The sequence below is a fragment of the Accipiter gentilis genome, chromosome 1 (genome assembly GCF_929443795.1).
Source record: "Accipiter gentilis chromosome 1, bAccGen1.1, whole genome shotgun sequence".
NCBI lineage: Eukaryota > Metazoa > Chordata > Aves > Accipitriformes > Accipitridae > Astur > Astur gentilis.
In genome coordinates this window covers 55206834-55226146 of record NC_064880.1, presented here as the reverse complement: position 1 = coordinate 55226146, position 19313 = coordinate 55206834, and the positions used below count along the sequence as shown (strand labels likewise).

The following is a 19313-nucleotide window of genomic DNA, read 5'->3' as shown; positions in this document are numbered from 1 at the left end:
ATAGAGGAGTGATGGGAGGAAAACAGGGATAGAGTTCTGAAATACTTTGGATTGCCCGTATCAAAAGTAAAAATACTAGTTAAGGAATAACAGGAGGAAAGTGCATAATTTCACACTTTGGTCTGCCAGCCTGACAAATTCAGAATATATGCACTGAAGAAAGCTGGGAAAATGGCCCAAATGTTTTGATATATTTAACTTGCTTAAAAACATGCAATTAGACTTCATACTAATGGTATTTGTTTCTGAATATCACACACAGAAAAGAAAATAAAAAAAATGAACAGGGAACAGCTTTCCATGGATGAGACTTCCATATTTATTGTTATTCCATGTGCATAGAAAATGGCAGTGAAGTTTCTTATGAAATAGGCAGGGAATGGGAGAAGTGTAGATATACTGGACTGGACTTTGTGCTTCAAAATTACACTATTCATCTTTAAAAGTTTTTTTTCCTTTTAAAATTTATAATTTTTCTTGGATTTTTTTTTTGTGCATGATGTTTCAAATTCCTTTTAAAATGACACACTGCATTACAAATGGATGGCACTTTAAACCGATGTGGCATTTCCATATTTACACCAACAAAAGAAATTTACAAGACGTAATAGCATACAATCTTGACATTTAGTAATAGCAATAAAACAAGGGCATCCATTTTATTTTTTCTGTACAAACTATCAGAACAAGACTTTTATTCACATAAAAAAAAATCAGCTTTAATTTGCTCTGACCTACACACTTTCCAAATTCATTTTACTCAATTCTCAAACCTTTCATCACATCGCCCACACCCTCACCAGACTATAGGAGCTACAAGTAATTATACCTAACATCTAAACAGAGCAAAAAACATCCCTTCCAGTTTTTCTTCCTGACAATTCCTCACTCAAAAAAAAAAAAATCTTTCTTGTTCCTTCTTTTATTTCACTTTCACATTTCATAACCTAAACAACAAATGAGGCCATTGCATTTCTTCTCAAGCAAGATGAGAAATACACTGTTGTTTCTTGTCTCTGATGCTACACCCAGGAGTCAGGTGAACCTGGGTACTGTTCTGCTCTATAAGAAGATCGTCTGGTGGAATAAAAGTCTACATAATTTGTGGTTGATTTCAGTCCATATTGTGTTGCGTAATCTGAAGTAGCAGGAAAGTGAACTCGATCATCAAAATATGGGTCTTCATAGCTATGTGGGGACTGCAAGTATAATCTGTATGCATCGTAGTTTTTTCTGTTGGTATCTTCCTGACTGTAGTACAATTGCTGATGCTGTTGACAAATGATAGAAAAATAAGCTTTCAAAATATAATTAGCAGAGAAAATACTTGTTTCTCAAACCTACACATGATACAGAACCCTTCCCTAAAAAGGTAAGTGCAACTCTACTAATGATGATAATAATATAGGTTTCAAATCTCCATTAAATGTACTTAATTTTTAAATGAAGCTGAATGGAGGAAAAACATCTAAGCGTGCCTCCGTGTCTCCTGCATTCACTGGGAAACTAGTAACTCCGGAAGTAGGAGTTTTAGAGCATAAGTAGAAAGGACAGAACCTGACCATACCTACCTACCAAAAAAAATAAGTCACATCAAGTCAGAAAAGTGGTCTCAGATCCCATAAGAACATGCTAAAATATGTGACTATAAAAAGAAACCACAAAGCTAATAGAAGTACATAAGCAATTACAGTTTAAGCACACTAATGCCCAATAACAAATTAACCATGTGCTATAGATCACACTCTATAAAAAAGCACTCTAATATTCAAACTCAAGTTCCATTAAACACTATATGCTGAGTCTTGTTAACAGTGTCATTTCAAAATGAAATTTTTGGGTCACCTGTAGTCGTCTATTTTGTTCTCTTGCTGGTGAGGAATAGGAACTGATGTATATTGGTGAAGGTTTGCTGGAACCTGTGAGAAAACAGTTTATGGCATAAACTTCAGTCTTTATTCTTTCGTCTATAAGTCTGTTTGCTTCTATTCTACCTAGGAGAAATTATGTAGCACCTAAACAATTAAGTCTGCAAATTCTAGTATCTACTAATAATACACAGGCAAATTTTATCCCTCAGCAGTAGTTAAAACTGAAACCAAGTGGCTTTTTTGTCTTGGTGTTTTTTTGTTTTACAGACTAATAACTTTTAAAACAAGGAAGTTCCTTCTCTTTATTCACTGTCATCTCTATTGTTCTGTGACTTGTGTCAAACAGTAAGAAGGAAAAGGGAGATCAGAGAAAAGATGAAATCTTGGTATAATTTAACAATATAATATTACATTATTATATACAATCACACACAGTATCTACCAATATCTATTATTAAAAATTCTGTCAAATTCTGTCAAAAAATATTTCTGTAATAGAATTTTAAATAAAAATAATTCCAAACACCTCTCACCTCCCAGTATATAAACAGATCTCTTATTCTGGTAATGTGTGTAATTTTCAAGAAAATAGCAGACACATGAAAAACCTGCTCGGTTCCACGTGCAATGAATATAATGAATAAAAATGGAAAACAACATTAAGCAGTAACAAGCCTGCTAATGCAACTGTCCATATTAAGATTGTTTAAACTCCTCATATAAGGAATGTTTACATATTCCAGTTAAAAGTTCACCTAACTGGTATCTTACCAGTATATATGTCTTTATGTGTAATGACATCGCCTTGGTTATTATAATACTGCATAGAAGGTTGCGTCCTATCATATTCAGAGCGGGGTTCTCTAATTCCTAATAAAGCCGGTGATGAGGATGTGCTGCCAACTAATGAAAAAAGGAAAATTATTAGTACATACAACAAAAGCCTTTCCCATCATATCTAACCTTCTCTGTATTCTCTCCTCACCCCTTCCTTCCTCAAGGATTAAAACATGAGAGATATGTGGGTAACAGACAAAACTAGTACATAGTTCTTCCTGGATGAAGAACCCCAATGACAAAAGCTATCAATAACATACCATGAGATTATAATTATATACTTTAATGGCGAGTCACAGACTGCTCTATACTGCTTACAACTCAAATGAGACCCATTTCAGTTTGCATATTAAATAATTTTTTTGCATTTAGAAGATGATACTCCTAATGTTTATGATTTTATGTAAGTTATACTTAAAGATTCTATTTAAGTCCATCCGATCACTTGGGATAGGACAGAAAGATTTACAGTCTGTCTGGCTGAAGTGATCCATGTACACACTTGTATTACACTTCTGCATGCTAATCAAAACCAGTATCTTGGATATTTGGTGCTCCAGGTGGCTGACAACTGCTAAAGGATCATAACAATGGATTACGTTATATTCTTACAGTGAACAGCTGAATTGCTACTGTAGTTGTAAAAAGTTTGTTCTGCTAAATCTTCCCTGTTTTACAGACCACTCAGGTTTTGTTGGCTTAGAAAGGCTCCAGTAATACAGGAGAAAAACATTTAAAAATGATTTCTAGAAATCTTGCTTCAAAATATTAACCAATGATATCTTCCATTAGCTGTGTCCATTGCATCATATCTCAAAATTTTGTGTTATTATGGATAGTTTAATTACTGATACTATCCTGGCATATTCATGGCTAAAACTGTTACATTTGGGGGTGTCATTAAAACTATGACATGGGTCAATGTAATGCGTGTGTTAGTAATTGAGTGACTGAAACAAGAACTGTTACAGGCCCAATGTAACTGTTCTACCGTGCACCTACTGTGCATGCTGTGATCAGCAAGGCTGCTACCACAGTACCCTCTGCGGACACGTTCTTTGCACCAAACTTCCACCTTACTAGTCTAAGCTTGTTTGTGGTCTGGAACAGAAAAGCAGACACTTCCTATTAGGATTTTGTACTAAGCATTCTTTGAAGTACAACAGCCTCTGAACATTATGTTAGAGTTGGCCATCTTACTTCCTACTTGTAGTTCAAAGAACTACAAGCACTGTGCCAAAATAAGAATTTGACAGTACATATTGGAATATCCTTTTACACTTCAGTAGAATCTGGTCAGTTCCCTGAGCCTAAGCCGTATTTGCTGCTTTATCATTGCTTATTTTGAGAAGGTATTTTTGGCTCTGGCAGTAGATCATAGCTTAAACAGTCTGTGAATTCAAGGTGGTGTTTTGGTGCCAGTATGTGCAAATTGGCAACTAGGTGTAAAAGAAAGAACTGCCTTCAGTATCTTGTGGTTTGAGAGTGACAAAGACACCTGGTCAGGATGTTCTTTTGGAATCCCGAAGGTCTGGGAGAAAATGGAACGTGGAAACACAGTAAGATCAGAATAACAAAACCCTCTAGACCTGGTAACTGCTGTCTGCTGTTGTATGGCACTAGGCAAAGGAATCAGTCCTGTATGTTGTACTGTGGTGGTTCAGAGGACCTCTGGGCATGAAAGATATGCTTTCTTTCCCTTTTTAAGATACTATGGGTATACTTCTCGTAGGAAAATAAATCCCTGGTTGAGTCCTTGTTTTTCAAGTCAACCATGTCATGAAAGCATGTGGGAGGGTTGTTACTTTTATGTAAAGAAGTAATTAAACAAGAGTATTATAGGAACTGGTCACTTATTTTAGCAGTTATGGTAGATAGTTATTTCTCGGTATTAACATAGATCTAATCACATAAAAATAGATGAGTAAATTGGATAAAGTAAAATGCCAAATGAAGATAATAGACAAGGCTTCAAGTAGGTTTTGTATCAGCCCCCTCATAAAGATCTAAATCCTAGCGCTGAAGATGTTAAAGAAACAAAGGTGAGAAATAAACAAGGAGCCAGAGGAGTAAGATTTTTCTATTTGTCTTGCTCATCCTAATGTGACATTGCATAAGTGGGAATGAAAATAGGTCTCTTGCTTTCTATGCTATCAAGTACCTGTGTTCTGTGAGGCTACATCTACAACACCAAGTCATACAGCACAGCGGTGGCTTTGTAAAGAGAAAGTCCAGGTGTGTACTCTGAGAATTTACTTAGCACCAAGTCTAACCTGGTCTCATGAACTGAATGCCCATTAGTAGTTGGAGTACATCAGTGGTCTTGAAGCACACCATCGGAAACAGTTTCATCCAAAAGGAATACAATTCACACATTCCGAGACTGCGGTTTGATTTGCATTAAGGAGTAAGTGGGGAGATTTGCCTAAAAGTGCTCCTTATCCAAATGAAAACACTAATGTAGAGACATCCACAAATCTTGGAATCTGAAGCCTGCCAACAGTAACAGCTAAGGTAACATTCAGAGTACGTGAAGTACTTGTGTTAAAGGAGAGACAGCATGACCTCTGTGTTTTAGATAGCCTCTCAGTTTACTACTAATTCTATTTGAGTTTAAAAAATGGGATACCAGGTACCCCTTCAGTAAATCTCTTTACACTTCTTGACTGACCTGACTGTATGACAGGTGACATCTGTTGATTTGTTGTTGATAGAGAAGGATGTGATTTGAATCTCTCTCTCTCTAGTGTTGACACTGGTGTAATAAAATGACTTTGATTCCATCCATCCTGTGGAGTGGCAAAAAGAAAAAAGTCATCAAAATAAATCGCTTTTCAGTAAATTAGGAGTTTTTGTAGAACTGTTTTCCAGTGTAGGCTAATTTTGTAATTTACCTTTTTATAAATACTACGGAGATCTCGGTATTGCCATAATGTATTCAGTACCTGGGCGGCTGCCTTGACAACTTTCAGTGACGATCTAAGGAAGTAAATAATATTACATTTTAAGAAAGCCACTTAATTCCACTTAAAAAGAACAATGTTCCTAAGCTGCATAATAGCCTAAACCTTGATGCTGTGAAGCAAGTCGGGTCATCTCTCCAGGTCTCAATAATGCATGCCTGCATTACCACAGCGTGAACACAGCTCTGTCAGCAGCCTCATCAAAAGGCTGGAGCAGAACGTGAGTAAGCATGACAATCATTTCCCTCTCTAGTCTAGAAATTTTTTCTTCAGGTCACCTACATGAGGAATGCAGATAGAAGGGCTGAAATAGCTACTGTCATTGTCTGCAAGCATTAAAAATCATGAAAAGAAACATTCTATTTTGTGCCATTTCATAAAAACTGGACTACATACTTTAAATCATTGTACAAAATTCCTAACTGTGGAAAAAGAAGAAACAAATGAAAAAGAGCTGGTATTAAAAGCCTCCAGCCATCCTCATAGTGAGACTTTGTTCTCAGTTCTGTGTTGTGCTACTGAAAACTTCTATGGGTTGGGAAAACACTATTCCAGTCTCAAGAGCAAGGCCAGGAAAATGCTCTAGCTGTTATTCAAAATAAAATCATGCTCTCTTTTTAAAGAGAAACGGTCATAAGCTGATAGTGGTACTGAAGTACTGATTTGACACTACATGCCACAGCATGACATCTGTGTTAAACGTATGCCTGTCACTGTGAAGATTCATCCAAACACAGCTTTTGAAAGAAAAGACTGAAAAAAAATTGCAGGTGATAGTGTTAATCAATGAGTAGACACTCTTAGTATGTTCACAAGATTTTAGTGTACGCTGTTGTCTCATAAATATAACTGCAGATGCAACTTTACACGTTGTCTCCACAGATCAATGAAGTCATATAAAGGATCACTGCATTCACACCTGCAGTTGAAATGAATCTGTGTCCCTTGAACATAAAAAGTACTATAAATTGTGGATACTCAAAATATAGCCCTGTTCCTTTTGAGACACAGACTTTGTTGAAAATGTGGTATGTTTAATTTACACCGACCAACTCCTGTGAGAAGAAATCCTTTTCTCCCCTTTACCATCCAAGCCAACATTGGGAACAGTACACAGGGCTGGCTATATAATCAGCTTTCTGCTATGCACAGGAAGGAGATCTGTGATATCCTGGTTTATACAAGAGTCCCGCTTAATATGACTTGCATCAGTCATATTGCTAAGGAGTACAGAGCAGTGGTGCTGATCAAAGCCAGATGGGGTCCACGGGCCTGACTTACTGCTGACCCTGCACGACTCAGGAGCCACCACATGTTCCTGTTCCTTGATGCTCAGCTGTCTGGTTCTCAAAGGTTTTGTTGCTACTAAACAAACACAATGCCTGATCAAGCCCAGAGCTGATCTCAGCTAACAAAACCCCTAGCACAGGGGTTGTGGCAGCCATACCTGAATAAGCCTGCAGAGAGCCAGGTCTTCTCAGCCAACACTTGCTTTGCAATCCTATTGAAGAAAACCCCACTGGCTAGGTAAGCTGCTTGGTAGGCCAAGCTCTCCTTACAACCCACCAAATGGCCACACTAGATACAATTAACAGCTATTGCGATACATCCTGACAAAGGTGCAACGTATTCTGACTTGGAAAATCTCTAAATATTCTATTAATCTTGTAGGTGTTTAAGAGGGAGCAATTTTTTTTAAAAAAATACCATTTAACCTGAATAGACCCAATAGACCCCATTAATGTGATTACTGCACACAACTGGAAAAGTCTCCAAAAGCTTTAGATAGAGAATACACTGCATGAGAATGGGGGGAGCAACTGCCTCTTCTTTCCCAGTGTGATTCAGACTTTTTTAGCTACTTGGATCAGGACTGCAACAGCAGATACTTTTTTTTTTTTTTTTTTTTTTTTTAACTCAAAAAAACATTTCCTGCATTCTTAAGCATTTTTAATGGAACAGAGAAACAGTTTAGGTATGAACTGTGTTGCCTACTTGCCTGTCACCTCTTCCTTTTGTTATGTTCACCAGCTTTTCTATTCCTCCAGTATCAGCAAGGGCTTTGGCATTTTCCATGTTTTTACTAGTGACCTCATGCAAAGCACAGCAGATTGCTGCTACAGTCTCATCAGATAATATGCTTGGACCATTGCCTCCTGGGAGTCGATTAACCAGATCTCGCATAGCATATTTACCTATAAAAACCCATCAACAGAACAAAGTAAGAAAATACATTTTGGTACTTAAGATTTGAAATCATAGGACTCATCACAAAACTGCATCTGAAAGCAATAAAAAGAAACAGAATCAAAACCGTGGAAACCTTCCAAGGACTCACATTTTACACAGTCAAGAGAGACTAGAGATCAATTTATTTTTTTTTCTTCCTTTTATCTTAATGTGAGAGGTTGCATTTTTGCTTTAGAACAGGAGCATTTGTAAACAAGAATTATTTGGAGAAAACAGAATCATTCCAGGAAAAATGTTATGCTATTATGATTGAAGGAGTGCTGCATTTTCCTAGGCTTCATTTATGGGAGGGTTAAAGAAATCCTTACAGTAACTTGGAATTTTTTTTTTTTCAGACATTCTGTTCACCTTATTTGTTACCCAGAACAGATCAGATCTCAGCTTTTTTGGTCTTCAATTACTGACTGATGCATAGGAATAATCACACTGCAGACAACAGAAATTAACTAACACTAAGGTACTTTTTTTTTTTTTTTTACTTGTTTAGGCTATGCTGTTAATTGAATGATTAATTGATTTTATTGAAGACATGTATTTGTACATAACAGTGAATAATGAGTAAGCTTTACACAAAGCCATTAGCTATCTATTTGCATAATGTGCCTGAGGGGAAAAAAAAAATACCCAAAAAGGAATTCCGCAAAAGGAACAACTTTTCAAACACACTGGAAAACTATCACCAGCAATGCTGTATACAATAGTACCCTGTCACTGCCGATCTTTCAGCAAGCTCATCAACACGTTTGCATATACCAATTCATATTGTTATTTGTCAGAGCCCCCAGTCTCTTACTTTCTTCAGAGTTTAGACCATGTAAACCCATTATTCCTGCCCCTACCAACGGCAGTAAAGTTGCATAAAATAGATTACTAGCATGGGGAGACTCACTTCATGTCTCAAAATATTTTATACAAAGATTATTTTCAGAGTGTATCTGGAAAGCCAATAATTATTGTATAGTTAAAGCTTTGACAGGGAGAGGGAACAGGTGGAGGTGCATTCCTGAACTGAAAAGTTCTGCCAGGAAGGGGGGGGAAGTCCTGAAAAGAGAGTATCACGTGAGTATGACCTGTATATGGCTGGTGCTATAGAACAGAATTTTCTTTTTACTGATTTCTAATGTATGTAAAACCTACGCTGCAAGAAACATGTTCTGAACATCCAAGATGGAGAACCTTCAGAAATATATAATAAAATTGTGTTCACCTGCATTTATCTTTTTGATAATAATGATACTCTTATCTGTATAAATAGTTTTCATATACTTATGCCACTGGTCTACAACACAGAAAATGCTTCTGTAACAAAAATGAAACTTTTTTAGATCATGACATGTGCTAGCAGGGTTCATTTAGGCTGCAGCAGTCTGAAGCTGAGCATGAGGCATGTTCAACACTTGCCATAATAGACCGAGATTCCTCATCAAGGCAGGAAAAATATTGTTTGTGGTTTTTTTAAATGCTAGAAGAGAAAGGCACATATGAATGCTTAAAGTATTAAATATTAAAATTTAAAAAAGGGAAACATTATGTTTTTCTAGAAAGCACCCTTGCTGATTACTTAATTCAGCAAAGACTTAATTCAGCTCTGTATCTGGGTTTTCATGGAAATATTTTACTAGGAGAGGATTTCTTCCTTCTCTCCCTGTCCAATACTATTAAATAAAGTATTTACTGATGCACTGGCAGCAGGTACTGTCCTATCCTCTTAGAATATGTAAGGGACCTTGAAACCCTCTGAGAAGGTTACCGTTCAGCTCCAAGGAAGCAGAGTTGCGTTTTCCATCATGTTTTGTACTGACAGTTTCCTGTCCAGTTTAGTTTAGCTGAGGTGGCTTCCATCCTTTGTAAAGAGATTGCCATGCAAGATGGCTAAAGGCAAACTAAAATGTCAATATTACTCTGAAAAACTACTGCTGTCAAAAAGATTAATTTCTGTGACACAACTGACATGACACAGTAAAATCAAGTATTCTATTTCTACTGGTAGAATCTCATCCTAGTATTTTTTCAATACAAGGTCTGACAGGTTGGTGATCTTGCTTTCTTCAGTACAGTTCTGTACTTACCAATAAGCTCCTTATTACGAACGTCTAATGCCATATTCCTTAAGGCAGTTGCCACAGATGAAACAACTCTATCATTATCCATTCTCAGCAGCTCCACAAGGATTGGTAGTCCTTTTTCTTTTCTTACAGCAGCTCGAATGTATGCTGCGAACTATAAAAAAACTCCAGTTAGTCACAAATCTACTACAACACTCTGACGGAAATAATCTCTTACTAGATTATAATTCTTAAGTATGCTAGGGGATGTTTTCCAAAGACAGGATGACATGTTAAATGTGCATCTTTTCTATCATTATAAAGGGTTGGCTCTGTTTTTTGCTCATTCCTTCTTACAAAGCAATGTTTAAAAAAAGTGGTCTAACAGACAAGATACCTTAATAGATGACAAGTTATTGAAAAGGGAACAGGTTTTTTTGGTATTAGTGTTTGTTTTGGTTTTAATCTCTCCATGACAAACATGTAACATTAATAAAGTGTTCTCATGTGGTGGTTTTGTAACATATTGTATGCAAGGGCCACAAGCAAGAATGTATGGAAATAAATAATACAAAATAATAAAGCAAATACAAACTATTTATGCTGGTCTTATTTTGACAGTACCTTCCTACCAGAACTCACAGCTAGAAGCTGCCAGAAGATTGTTTTGACCTAATACACACTGGAAAAAAGCTTCTTCTGTTCAGCTAAAATAAATGGTACCAATTTCAAGGCCAGTTTCCATATTGGTCTTCCTGTCTACTATCTCTGTCATTACTTTTCGCTGTGGAAGTAACATTACTGCAGCACATAAGCACTAATGATACATACTAGAGAGAAATACTCAGATGCATACTAGAAAATGAGATGTTCCTTCCAAACACATTCCCATATCTTATTGAAAAAAACAGCTAAAATACAACAATAGGAGGCAGAGTAGAAATTCACATACCTTCCAGTTGCCTGCAGAAAGATTCTGGAGAGATCCTGCAGAGCCCTCTAGAGTAGCTGGATTGGAGCTTTCTGCTAGAAGCGTTAGGTACGGCTTTACCACAGACGGGTGCCATAGCATTTCCACCCCTTTAGGAGACTTGGAAAATCCTGGTATAGGGCCAACTCCATCCCACTGAGAAATGAACAGATATTTGTAACTACATGAAACCTCTGTATTTTCATTAAACATATGATAGTTTTTCTTAAAGGTATGTACTCCCCGCCATCATTAGCTAAACTACAGTTCATATATTTGTAATACGAGGAAAACAGCAAACCTGATCCTCCTGTGAAGTTTTTTTTTTCTTCTTCTTTTTTTTCCCCCAGCAACTTGGCTCTGAATCTTTGCTAGGTGATTCTTTTCCTAACAAGTCATCCAATTCATTGATTCCTAGCAGACGTGCCTGAGGTACCTCCAGTTCCAAACGGTAAGAAAGGTTTCTCAACGTACACACACAGTTTTCCACTGTCTGAAACCAAACAGAAAGATGTCACGTAATCGGTTACTTTCTTACATAGTGATAAAACAAACCAAACAAATCAGGTGAAGGTGAAAAGGCATCTGGAGCACAAGCATCAAATTTTAATTCTGAGCCTTTGGCATTGCTTTGTCTGTTTCTCTGGGAAAACTGCAACCTCTCTCCCGATATCCTCAAATATGAAAATACTTCTAATAGTAGAAATTATTATAGTGGCTTAGTTTTTAGTGTTCTGAAAACGAAAAGCACAAAGGCTTATTATTAATTTATGAAGGAATTAATACTTCAGCACTGAATGAAAAGCACAGAACAAGTTACACTGTACTATGCAACAGAATTTGATTGTGCATCACTGGGAGTGGGAGAAAAGATCAGTTGAGCTAAGCACATCACAGTGCTAAATTATACTATACAAGACCCAAAAGATCCTATCAGACATACAGCTTAGCACTAAAAATCAGTTAGAGGAAATGTGCACACACCTTGCTGTCATAATCGGATGTGTTCACACACGTGTGGATCACGTATAGCAGTGAATCAACCAGCCCTTCGCAAGACCTCATCTGCTTCCGGGCTTCTTCACCGGCGGAGCTTAGATTCCTAAGGGGTTGAAATGAAAAAGGAATACTGTATTCACAGACAGACATACGTGCAATCATTTTATTAGGTAGTTTGCAGAAGATTTTTTTTTTCATATTGATAATTGACTTTGAGAAGTTAAAAGCAAACATACCATTTTGGGCAACAACAGACACCCAATTCTTATAAAAATATGATTCAAAACTGCAATTTCAAGATATCATTGACTCACTGACAAAAACGGCCATAGGTAGAACCCCTTTCCCACAGACTTCCATTCCAAGCCTTTTCTGTTGTACAAGTTCAAATCTATGGTTTGTATGCGCTGTAGAACAGATTGCTGAGCTTGTCTGTGTTAGAAACAGCCTTTGTTGCCTCTTTTTTAAACTGCATCCATTCAGTGACCTGTTCTGTGGTGCAGCCTCATGAACATTTGTAATAGTGCTACACAGACAGAAGTACAAGTGTATAAATTACGGTGTAGGGAAAGGAAAAGGCCACACTGTGCTTCAGAATAAGCAGCAAATGATGTAGACAAATATTTGCCTTCAAGGCCACTGTACTGCAAAACCTGAAGCTTGCACTGTGCCTGGATGCACAATGAAAATGGTACTGCTGCTAAAAACCATGTCACCATGCCTGTCCACAGAGGTGCTTTCTCTCTAGACATCATGTTTGCTCTACCACGCTAGCCCAACCTGATGTTCAAAAGCAGTGTAAAACTCGTCATCTTGAAAAACAACCCAATGAACAACAAAGTAGTTTATGGAAATATTCTGAAGTTTAGAAGGGTTACCAGCAAATAAAAAGCAATTCCAGTTCTGTTTAAACACAATGGTCTTACTCTGCTGTTTCATGGAACACAATTTGAAATCTAATTAATTAAAATTATAAACAAACCTCCAAATGAACAAAAATTGCTCATATACTACCCCGTCCCTTCAATTCTCTTTCAGATATTTTAGTTTTGCCTTTTATCATTCTGAATACATTTTTTTTTTCCTTCGTACTGCTGTTTGAGAAATCCACAAAGGGAATAGTCAAACACTTCTTTACCTATATGTATGCATATACAAATGTAATTTTTAAAATGTATACAACAATAAAGAATCACAAAATGCAAATTTTTTTTGCTAAATAATATTCATAAGCCCTACACACAATACAAAAATTGCAGTAATAGGGGAAAAGTGCAGTGATTGTAACTTATAAAAAACCCAAGCAAAATGTAACCGCTAGCCATTATAGTTAGCACCTCTTAGTGACTAACTTCGTACTTTTCATATTTTTAGAAAATGGAAAAAAAACAAATGCAAAAGATGCCTAAATGATAGAACTGCAAGTAATTTACAGAATGCAACAACTCTTCGGTCTTAAAAATTACAGTATAAAATGGACCTGTTGGATAACATGATTACTCTGTAAAACAGAGTCTTCCAGAACAGCAAATTACCTCAGGCATCCTGTAGTATTGCGCAGAACTAGGGAAGTCTGAAATTTAATTTTATGATCATCATCAAAGGAAGAACTGTTCCATCCAGAATGTGGCACTATCACAGTGTTCGTTAGTGTTGACAGAGCATCTCTAATGATTGTCATCTTTACTGCATCGCATGAAGACAAGTTCCAGAGAACCCCTTAAGAAAAGATTTCCATTGCAGTAAAGTCAGAAAAGACTTAGCAAACAAATATAAAGCAACATTACCAACTTAAAAAGACATCATTTTAAATAGGAGAAAGATAATTTACCTATGCAAAACCAAAAGAAATACAATTAGTCTGCAATGTAACTTTAATATTAATTCCAACATTATTGGTCAATAAGTGGTCAGCAAAGCTGCCATTAAAACATTCACTTTACAGACTGAAATAAAATATTTCTAGACTTCAGATTATGATGTATTCAGCAGCCTTCTCTCTATCTGTTTTGCTGCTGCATAAGCTCTTGGACGAAAAAGTTGGAATGCCAGATAATTAGAATAACCCTTACAGATCAGCAGCTAGGTCTCCCACAATACCTAGAAGGAAAACATGCATATCGGTGATTAAATACTCTTTTCTTAAAGAAAAATACTCAGCAGAAACACACACTGACTAACAGGAGACACTCCCTTCTTTCTTTCCTGAGGTATAGCTCATTCTGCTACCCGATAGGAGAGGAGAAGTCCCCACTGCACTCCAGGAGTCTAGAGGAATATTCCCTACAAGCACACAAACTCATCTCATTTGCAAAACACCTTTCCATCTTTCTGAAACCACACATGCCTTGGAGCTCGCTATATCTCTCTGATGCTAATATCTTTCTTGGATGTCTAAAGATCAGTCCCATACCGACTACCTGTAATAGAAAGAAAAATCTGTCTTTTTTGGTAGTATGCCAGGCAACATGCCAAATCAGCGCAAGCTGCTATAAACATGCCATAGCAGACACTTCTGTTCCTAAAGCGGTCACTAATGGCTTTGCCAGATTAATCCAGCACAAATCTTCATATAAAACAAAAAATGAAAGTCATTTAGCCATTTACTATTAACTAGAGTTTTACTGACATGTCACCTATATGGACATTTGCAGGTGTCCATGCACAGTCACTGCAGCTGGAATGGAGTGCGGTACCAGTGACACTGCTTCCCGAGCATGTCTGGCAGGAATGGCACCCTACACGGCTGGTGGGTTCCCCTCTCAGAGGAGAACTCCAGTGTAGAAGGAAAGGTGTGAATGTTTGCATGAACAGAAAGAGTATTCCCGAAGAAAGCAGCTGCTGGTAACCTCCTTCCAGTAACTGTTCATATGGTCATTACAGCTATGGGCGACCACCAGCAACTGCACTCCTGACTTACAGAGGTTACGTGGAGGAGGTCACTACTGGAACTGTCACTGCTCTGTTAAGAGGAATGTGTCATGCTTTGTGCTTTAGAAAACGGTAGAGCCTGCAGTGGAAGGGCAGCTAAATCTCAAAAATAAAAATGCCCCTTACAGATGCCATCGAAACTGCATGCCCTCTGTGAGTGTGTAACCTGATCCCTAGTGGTATTTGCATTTGTTGCCTCATTAGTTCTACCGACCTCACCTCAGTTGGCAGACTGAGGTGAGAAGGCATATTTATCAGACGAGGCAAGGCCTTTTTCTGAACTCTTCATCCTATTCAAAAAAAGCCATGAACATCTAACCTCCAAAGGGTGAGTCTTCAACAAGCCTGTAAGAAAGAGGTTTGGGAGCATGAAGAAACAGATCATTATCCTGATTTATATGAAATTTGGAGATTAAAGTTATAAACTGCTTCTTAAAAAGGAACATGGAAAAGACGCAGCAATATTCTTAGAGACTGTTTACACATTGGAAATCTCTACAACTTTACAGGCAGAAATTAACAGCTAAAAGAAAGGTCATAAGAATAGAAGAGCAAAAATTAAGCCAGAAGAAACCAAATCTATGGATGTCATAGCTGAAAGATCATCAATGTTTTGCAAACATTAGGTCTTGTGAAAAAACTTCTGAAAAAATGACAAAGAAGGTAGATTGGCAGATGGGTGGTAGCCATTGAAGAGTTTTCAGTAAAGGTCCCAAGTGTGTGACGTGGCATGACTGTAGATCAGGCAGAACCTGGAAAGCCAGTATCCAAAAAGGAGGACTGCAAGACGAACAATGGAGAGGGGATATAGTTTTGGGTTGCATTTTCTTTTTCCAGTGATAAACACAGGAAGAATGGCCTGCACTGATATTACTGCTTTCTTGCAATGTATGCCTGGGATATTAGATACTTAAGTGCAGAGCTGAACATGTAAGAGCTAATGTAAAAATCCTACAGGAGCTTTCTTCCTGGAAACTATACTTTCTTGCTATAGTAAGAAGCCTAGAGTATTTTACATTGACCTATTAGCCAAATGAAACTGCTATCAATCTTTTATCCTCAGGCAGAATTCCATAGTTCTCTACCCTGCAGAGTCTTCTTACATGACATTCAGATACAAAAGTATGAGATCTGACATAAATTATCAGCAGAACTGTATATGCAAGTAATATGCTAAATATGGCATTTAATCATCTTTTTCATCACGAAACACAGCTTAAAGTTCATCTAAATTCTCACCAGGTACTCATCTTACTCTAAGTATTTTCCTGACATACAGTATTTTACTAATTGTAAAGTAGTATAGCTATGTACACTCAGCAAAAAACATTAAACGGCATTTCCACAATAGCGCAATAAAATGGCTACTATAAACCATACGGTCTTCAGTTTGACTAGATCTTGAACATCTAGTTTACTCAGAAATAAGTTATGGGAGTACAAGACAATAAATGTTACAAGAGTTAATAAAATCAGAAGTTTATAAGACATCAGAAGTTTTTAATACAGACACACAAAAATAAGAAATCCAGAGACTGCCCTACGCTTGTCCTGTTATAGAGTTGGCTAAATGGTATAATAAAAGACACTTGGAAATAGTCCACCGAAACAGCATCTGCAAAAACAGTCATGTAAGACAGTTTTCTGAATACGATTGAACTATATACAAAACATCTCCTAGCTATCTTATGATGATCAACAGCAATGGATCATGCATACGCTGGAGAGATCTCACAGGACCATGCGACAGGCAGATGTAAGAATTCAGCAGAATAGCAGTTTGGGGAGTCTCAGCTGATGCAGCTGAAGACACCGCTGCAAGGACTCTTGCAATAGAGACTCCTGTCACCATCTGGCAGTCATAAACCGTTGTGTTCAAGCAATCTGCTTCGCTAGGTGTTACCATATGCCAAGACCCCTAAAAGTTTGTGGTTTGTTTTTGTTTTTAAAAAAAAAAACCAACCCAAAACAACGCACTGTCCGTGGGTGTCCATACAGGAAGCAAACATTGCACTGTGCCTGTGCTGTCTGCTTCTTGTTCCTCTTAGCTATGTCATGGACACTGCATGAGCAGCAGAGCCTGCTGTGACTCTCGCTCCTTCCCCTGCCTGCTACGTCTTGCCATCAACAACCTCTTCCCACCTGATCCAGTCTTCTGAAAAAGGACCAAGAACAAATAAACCAAACCTACTGTCTGTCTCAGCAGAAACTTTTTAAGATTTCAAAAAATACATGCCCAGCTGCTGCCTTTTTTCTTATTCTTCATGCTACCTGTTTATTACTCATCTTGGTGTTCAGCTATCCTCTTCCCGCAGTTCCTGATCCTCACCAAATGGCGACAGAAATATGACAGCCAATCTTAGAGGTGCACTTTTCCCCTTCTCAACTCCAGGCTCTTAAATCTAATTTTTTTCCAGCCTGCCACAAGATGGTAAACCTCCAACTCTTACCTGTTAAGAGTTGTTTCTCCTGCTCTCCTCCCCTTTCTGTGCACTCAACAGCTAATCTACAGGATTAAGTGAGTCTTCTCCAATGCAAGAAGCACTTGCTTTTACCAGTAAGCTTACCTCCTTACAGAACTGAATGGGTTTCTGGCACCTCTGAAGGACAGAATGTTTGAACATCCCTGTCACTAGTCATGAAGTAGCAGATAGGAATAGGTACGTACAGACAGAGCTCTGCTACAACAGAACACAGACCCTCTGACCACACCACCCTTATTCTGCTGGAACCCTACCTCGCCCACTCAGTGGTATTTTTAGACTTCCTGTGTGACAGAACACCTGCTTAATTTTCTTGCTTATAACTGTACTTCTTATTTGTACCTACTGTCTGGTTACTTTTCAAATCGCCTGCTATAAATTTCCTTCCAATAGTTTGGCATAGAACAAAATAATAAATTAATTTGTAAACAGCAAAAAGCAGACTGTCTCATTCATGGTCTGATAGTCCTAAGGAACTACAGAGGAAAAATGTACAACAACAGATACTTCACTGTTAAAGTGTTCAGAGATTATTGATACTTTTGATACCATCACAGACCCCTTTTAGAGCCACATTGAAAATATTATTTAAAGTAGTTAAAGTATTTAAATTGACAGTATTTAAATTGAAAGTATTGCTCCTGTACAGGAAGACTTCCAGTAACAAAAGGGAATTGATTACAAACTGGGAAATAAAAAAAATAATTTTTAAAAACCAGTGCTCTTCAAAGTTGTTGTGTAGGCTTTTTTTCATAAAAGCTTTGAGTGATTCTCAAAAATTATTTATGGCTTCATCAAACTTTGTACTGCATTACATTTACAGACTCAAGATGAGCTGAAATTTACTTATTCTTCAGGTTTAACAGTTTGATTACATAAACCAAGCTATTTCAAATACATATCCAATTTCATACCATAAATCTCTTCTGTGACTGTATGCTCTCACTAAAGAAAAGTACTTCATGGGTAACTAACAGTGAGAAATCTAAATGCTTCACTGGCCTATAGCTTTAAGTTTTTGAAACCATTATTTCATGCAATTTGTGATGCAAAACTAGAAATCAGATCTCACCTAAACCTCCTCCCCGCCCCCCAAACATTTGTTGTTAAAGCAAGTTATGCAAGAGAAAAATTCTATTTTGATTTTCAGACTACTATTAGTTACCCAACGCATACAGGAAAATAGCATGCTCGATTCTACATGACCTAACTTTGAGAATAGTACTACATGGTTATTCAGAGGTAAATCTCTCAGCCTTGCAAAGTATGACTACCTCTAAATATTTACTGGCTAACCTATAGCTTGTGAAAAAGCCGGGGCAGCTGGGGGCTGTCTGAAATGCCAAGGCAACAAAAGATGGTATACTCCACACCCCGGCATTGCTGGACCCGTGCAGTTAGCCGCAGCAGCACCCGCTAGACCCGTAAGGGATGTGCCATACACAACCTTACCTTGCCTTTGGAGGAACACTGTAACTCGGATGCTTGCCAAGAAATTGGAAGAGAATAGCCAGCAGCATCTTTTTGTCACACGTGGGCACAATGGCACAGACTGAAAAGACCAGCTAGAGGACCTCCCTAAACTCGAGCCCTCCAGGAAGCCTGTTAAACTTTCGCAAATATTAACTTGTCTACGAGGGTTAGCCTGGGAGTGTTTGAAGAGCAAATCACTAGAGTTCCACTGAACAACTATGTCAAAACTTGCCCAGAAGCTGGACTCTCAAGGAGGTAGTTTGATTAAATGATTAATGATTTATTACCCGTGTTCATTATGTGAAGGCAAAAGCCCTCACCAGGACACTCTGTTTCTTAATTTGGGAGAAGTCTTCAGCTATTTATTTGACAAAGTAGAACTGTGTATTACACCTCCCTTCAGTCTTCATGTTAAAAGTGAGAATACAATCTGATTATTTGTAGAGTGCTTATTTTAAGATAATTGAGACCAAATTTAGTGGTTATTAAAA

General features: G+C 37.6%; 1 protein-coding gene across 4 annotated transcripts in view; it reads right to left on the bottom strand.

Annotated features, from left to right (window-relative positions):
• Positions 1 to 301: 301 nt before the first annotated feature.
• The window catches only part of PKP4 (plakophilin 4), a 102061-nt gene continuing 83049 nt past the window's right edge, over positions 302 to 19313 (bottom strand). For all 4 annotated transcript variants that reach the window (XM_049813365.1, XM_049813356.1, XM_049813373.1 and 1 more), the window contains 11 exons: positions 13471 to 13654; positions 11921 to 12038; positions 11238 to 11429; positions 10919 to 11092; positions 9991 to 10141; positions 7671 to 7866; positions 5603 to 5687; positions 5380 to 5497; positions 2643 to 2774; positions 1846 to 1919; positions 302 to 1271 (listed from right to left, as the gene is read on the bottom strand). In XM_049813365.1, the coding sequence (XP_049669322.1) occupies positions 1023 to 1271; positions 1846 to 1919; positions 2643 to 2774; positions 5380 to 5497; positions 5603 to 5687; positions 7671 to 7866; positions 9991 to 10141; positions 10919 to 11092; positions 11238 to 11429; positions 11921 to 12038; positions 13471 to 13654 (1673 nt within the window). In that variant the 3' untranslated portion in view covers positions 302 to 1022. The remainder of the gene's footprint in view (positions 1272 to 1845; positions 1920 to 2642; positions 2775 to 5379; positions 5498 to 5602; positions 5688 to 7670; positions 7867 to 9990; positions 10142 to 10918; positions 11093 to 11237; positions 11430 to 11920; positions 12039 to 13470; positions 13655 to 19313) is intronic.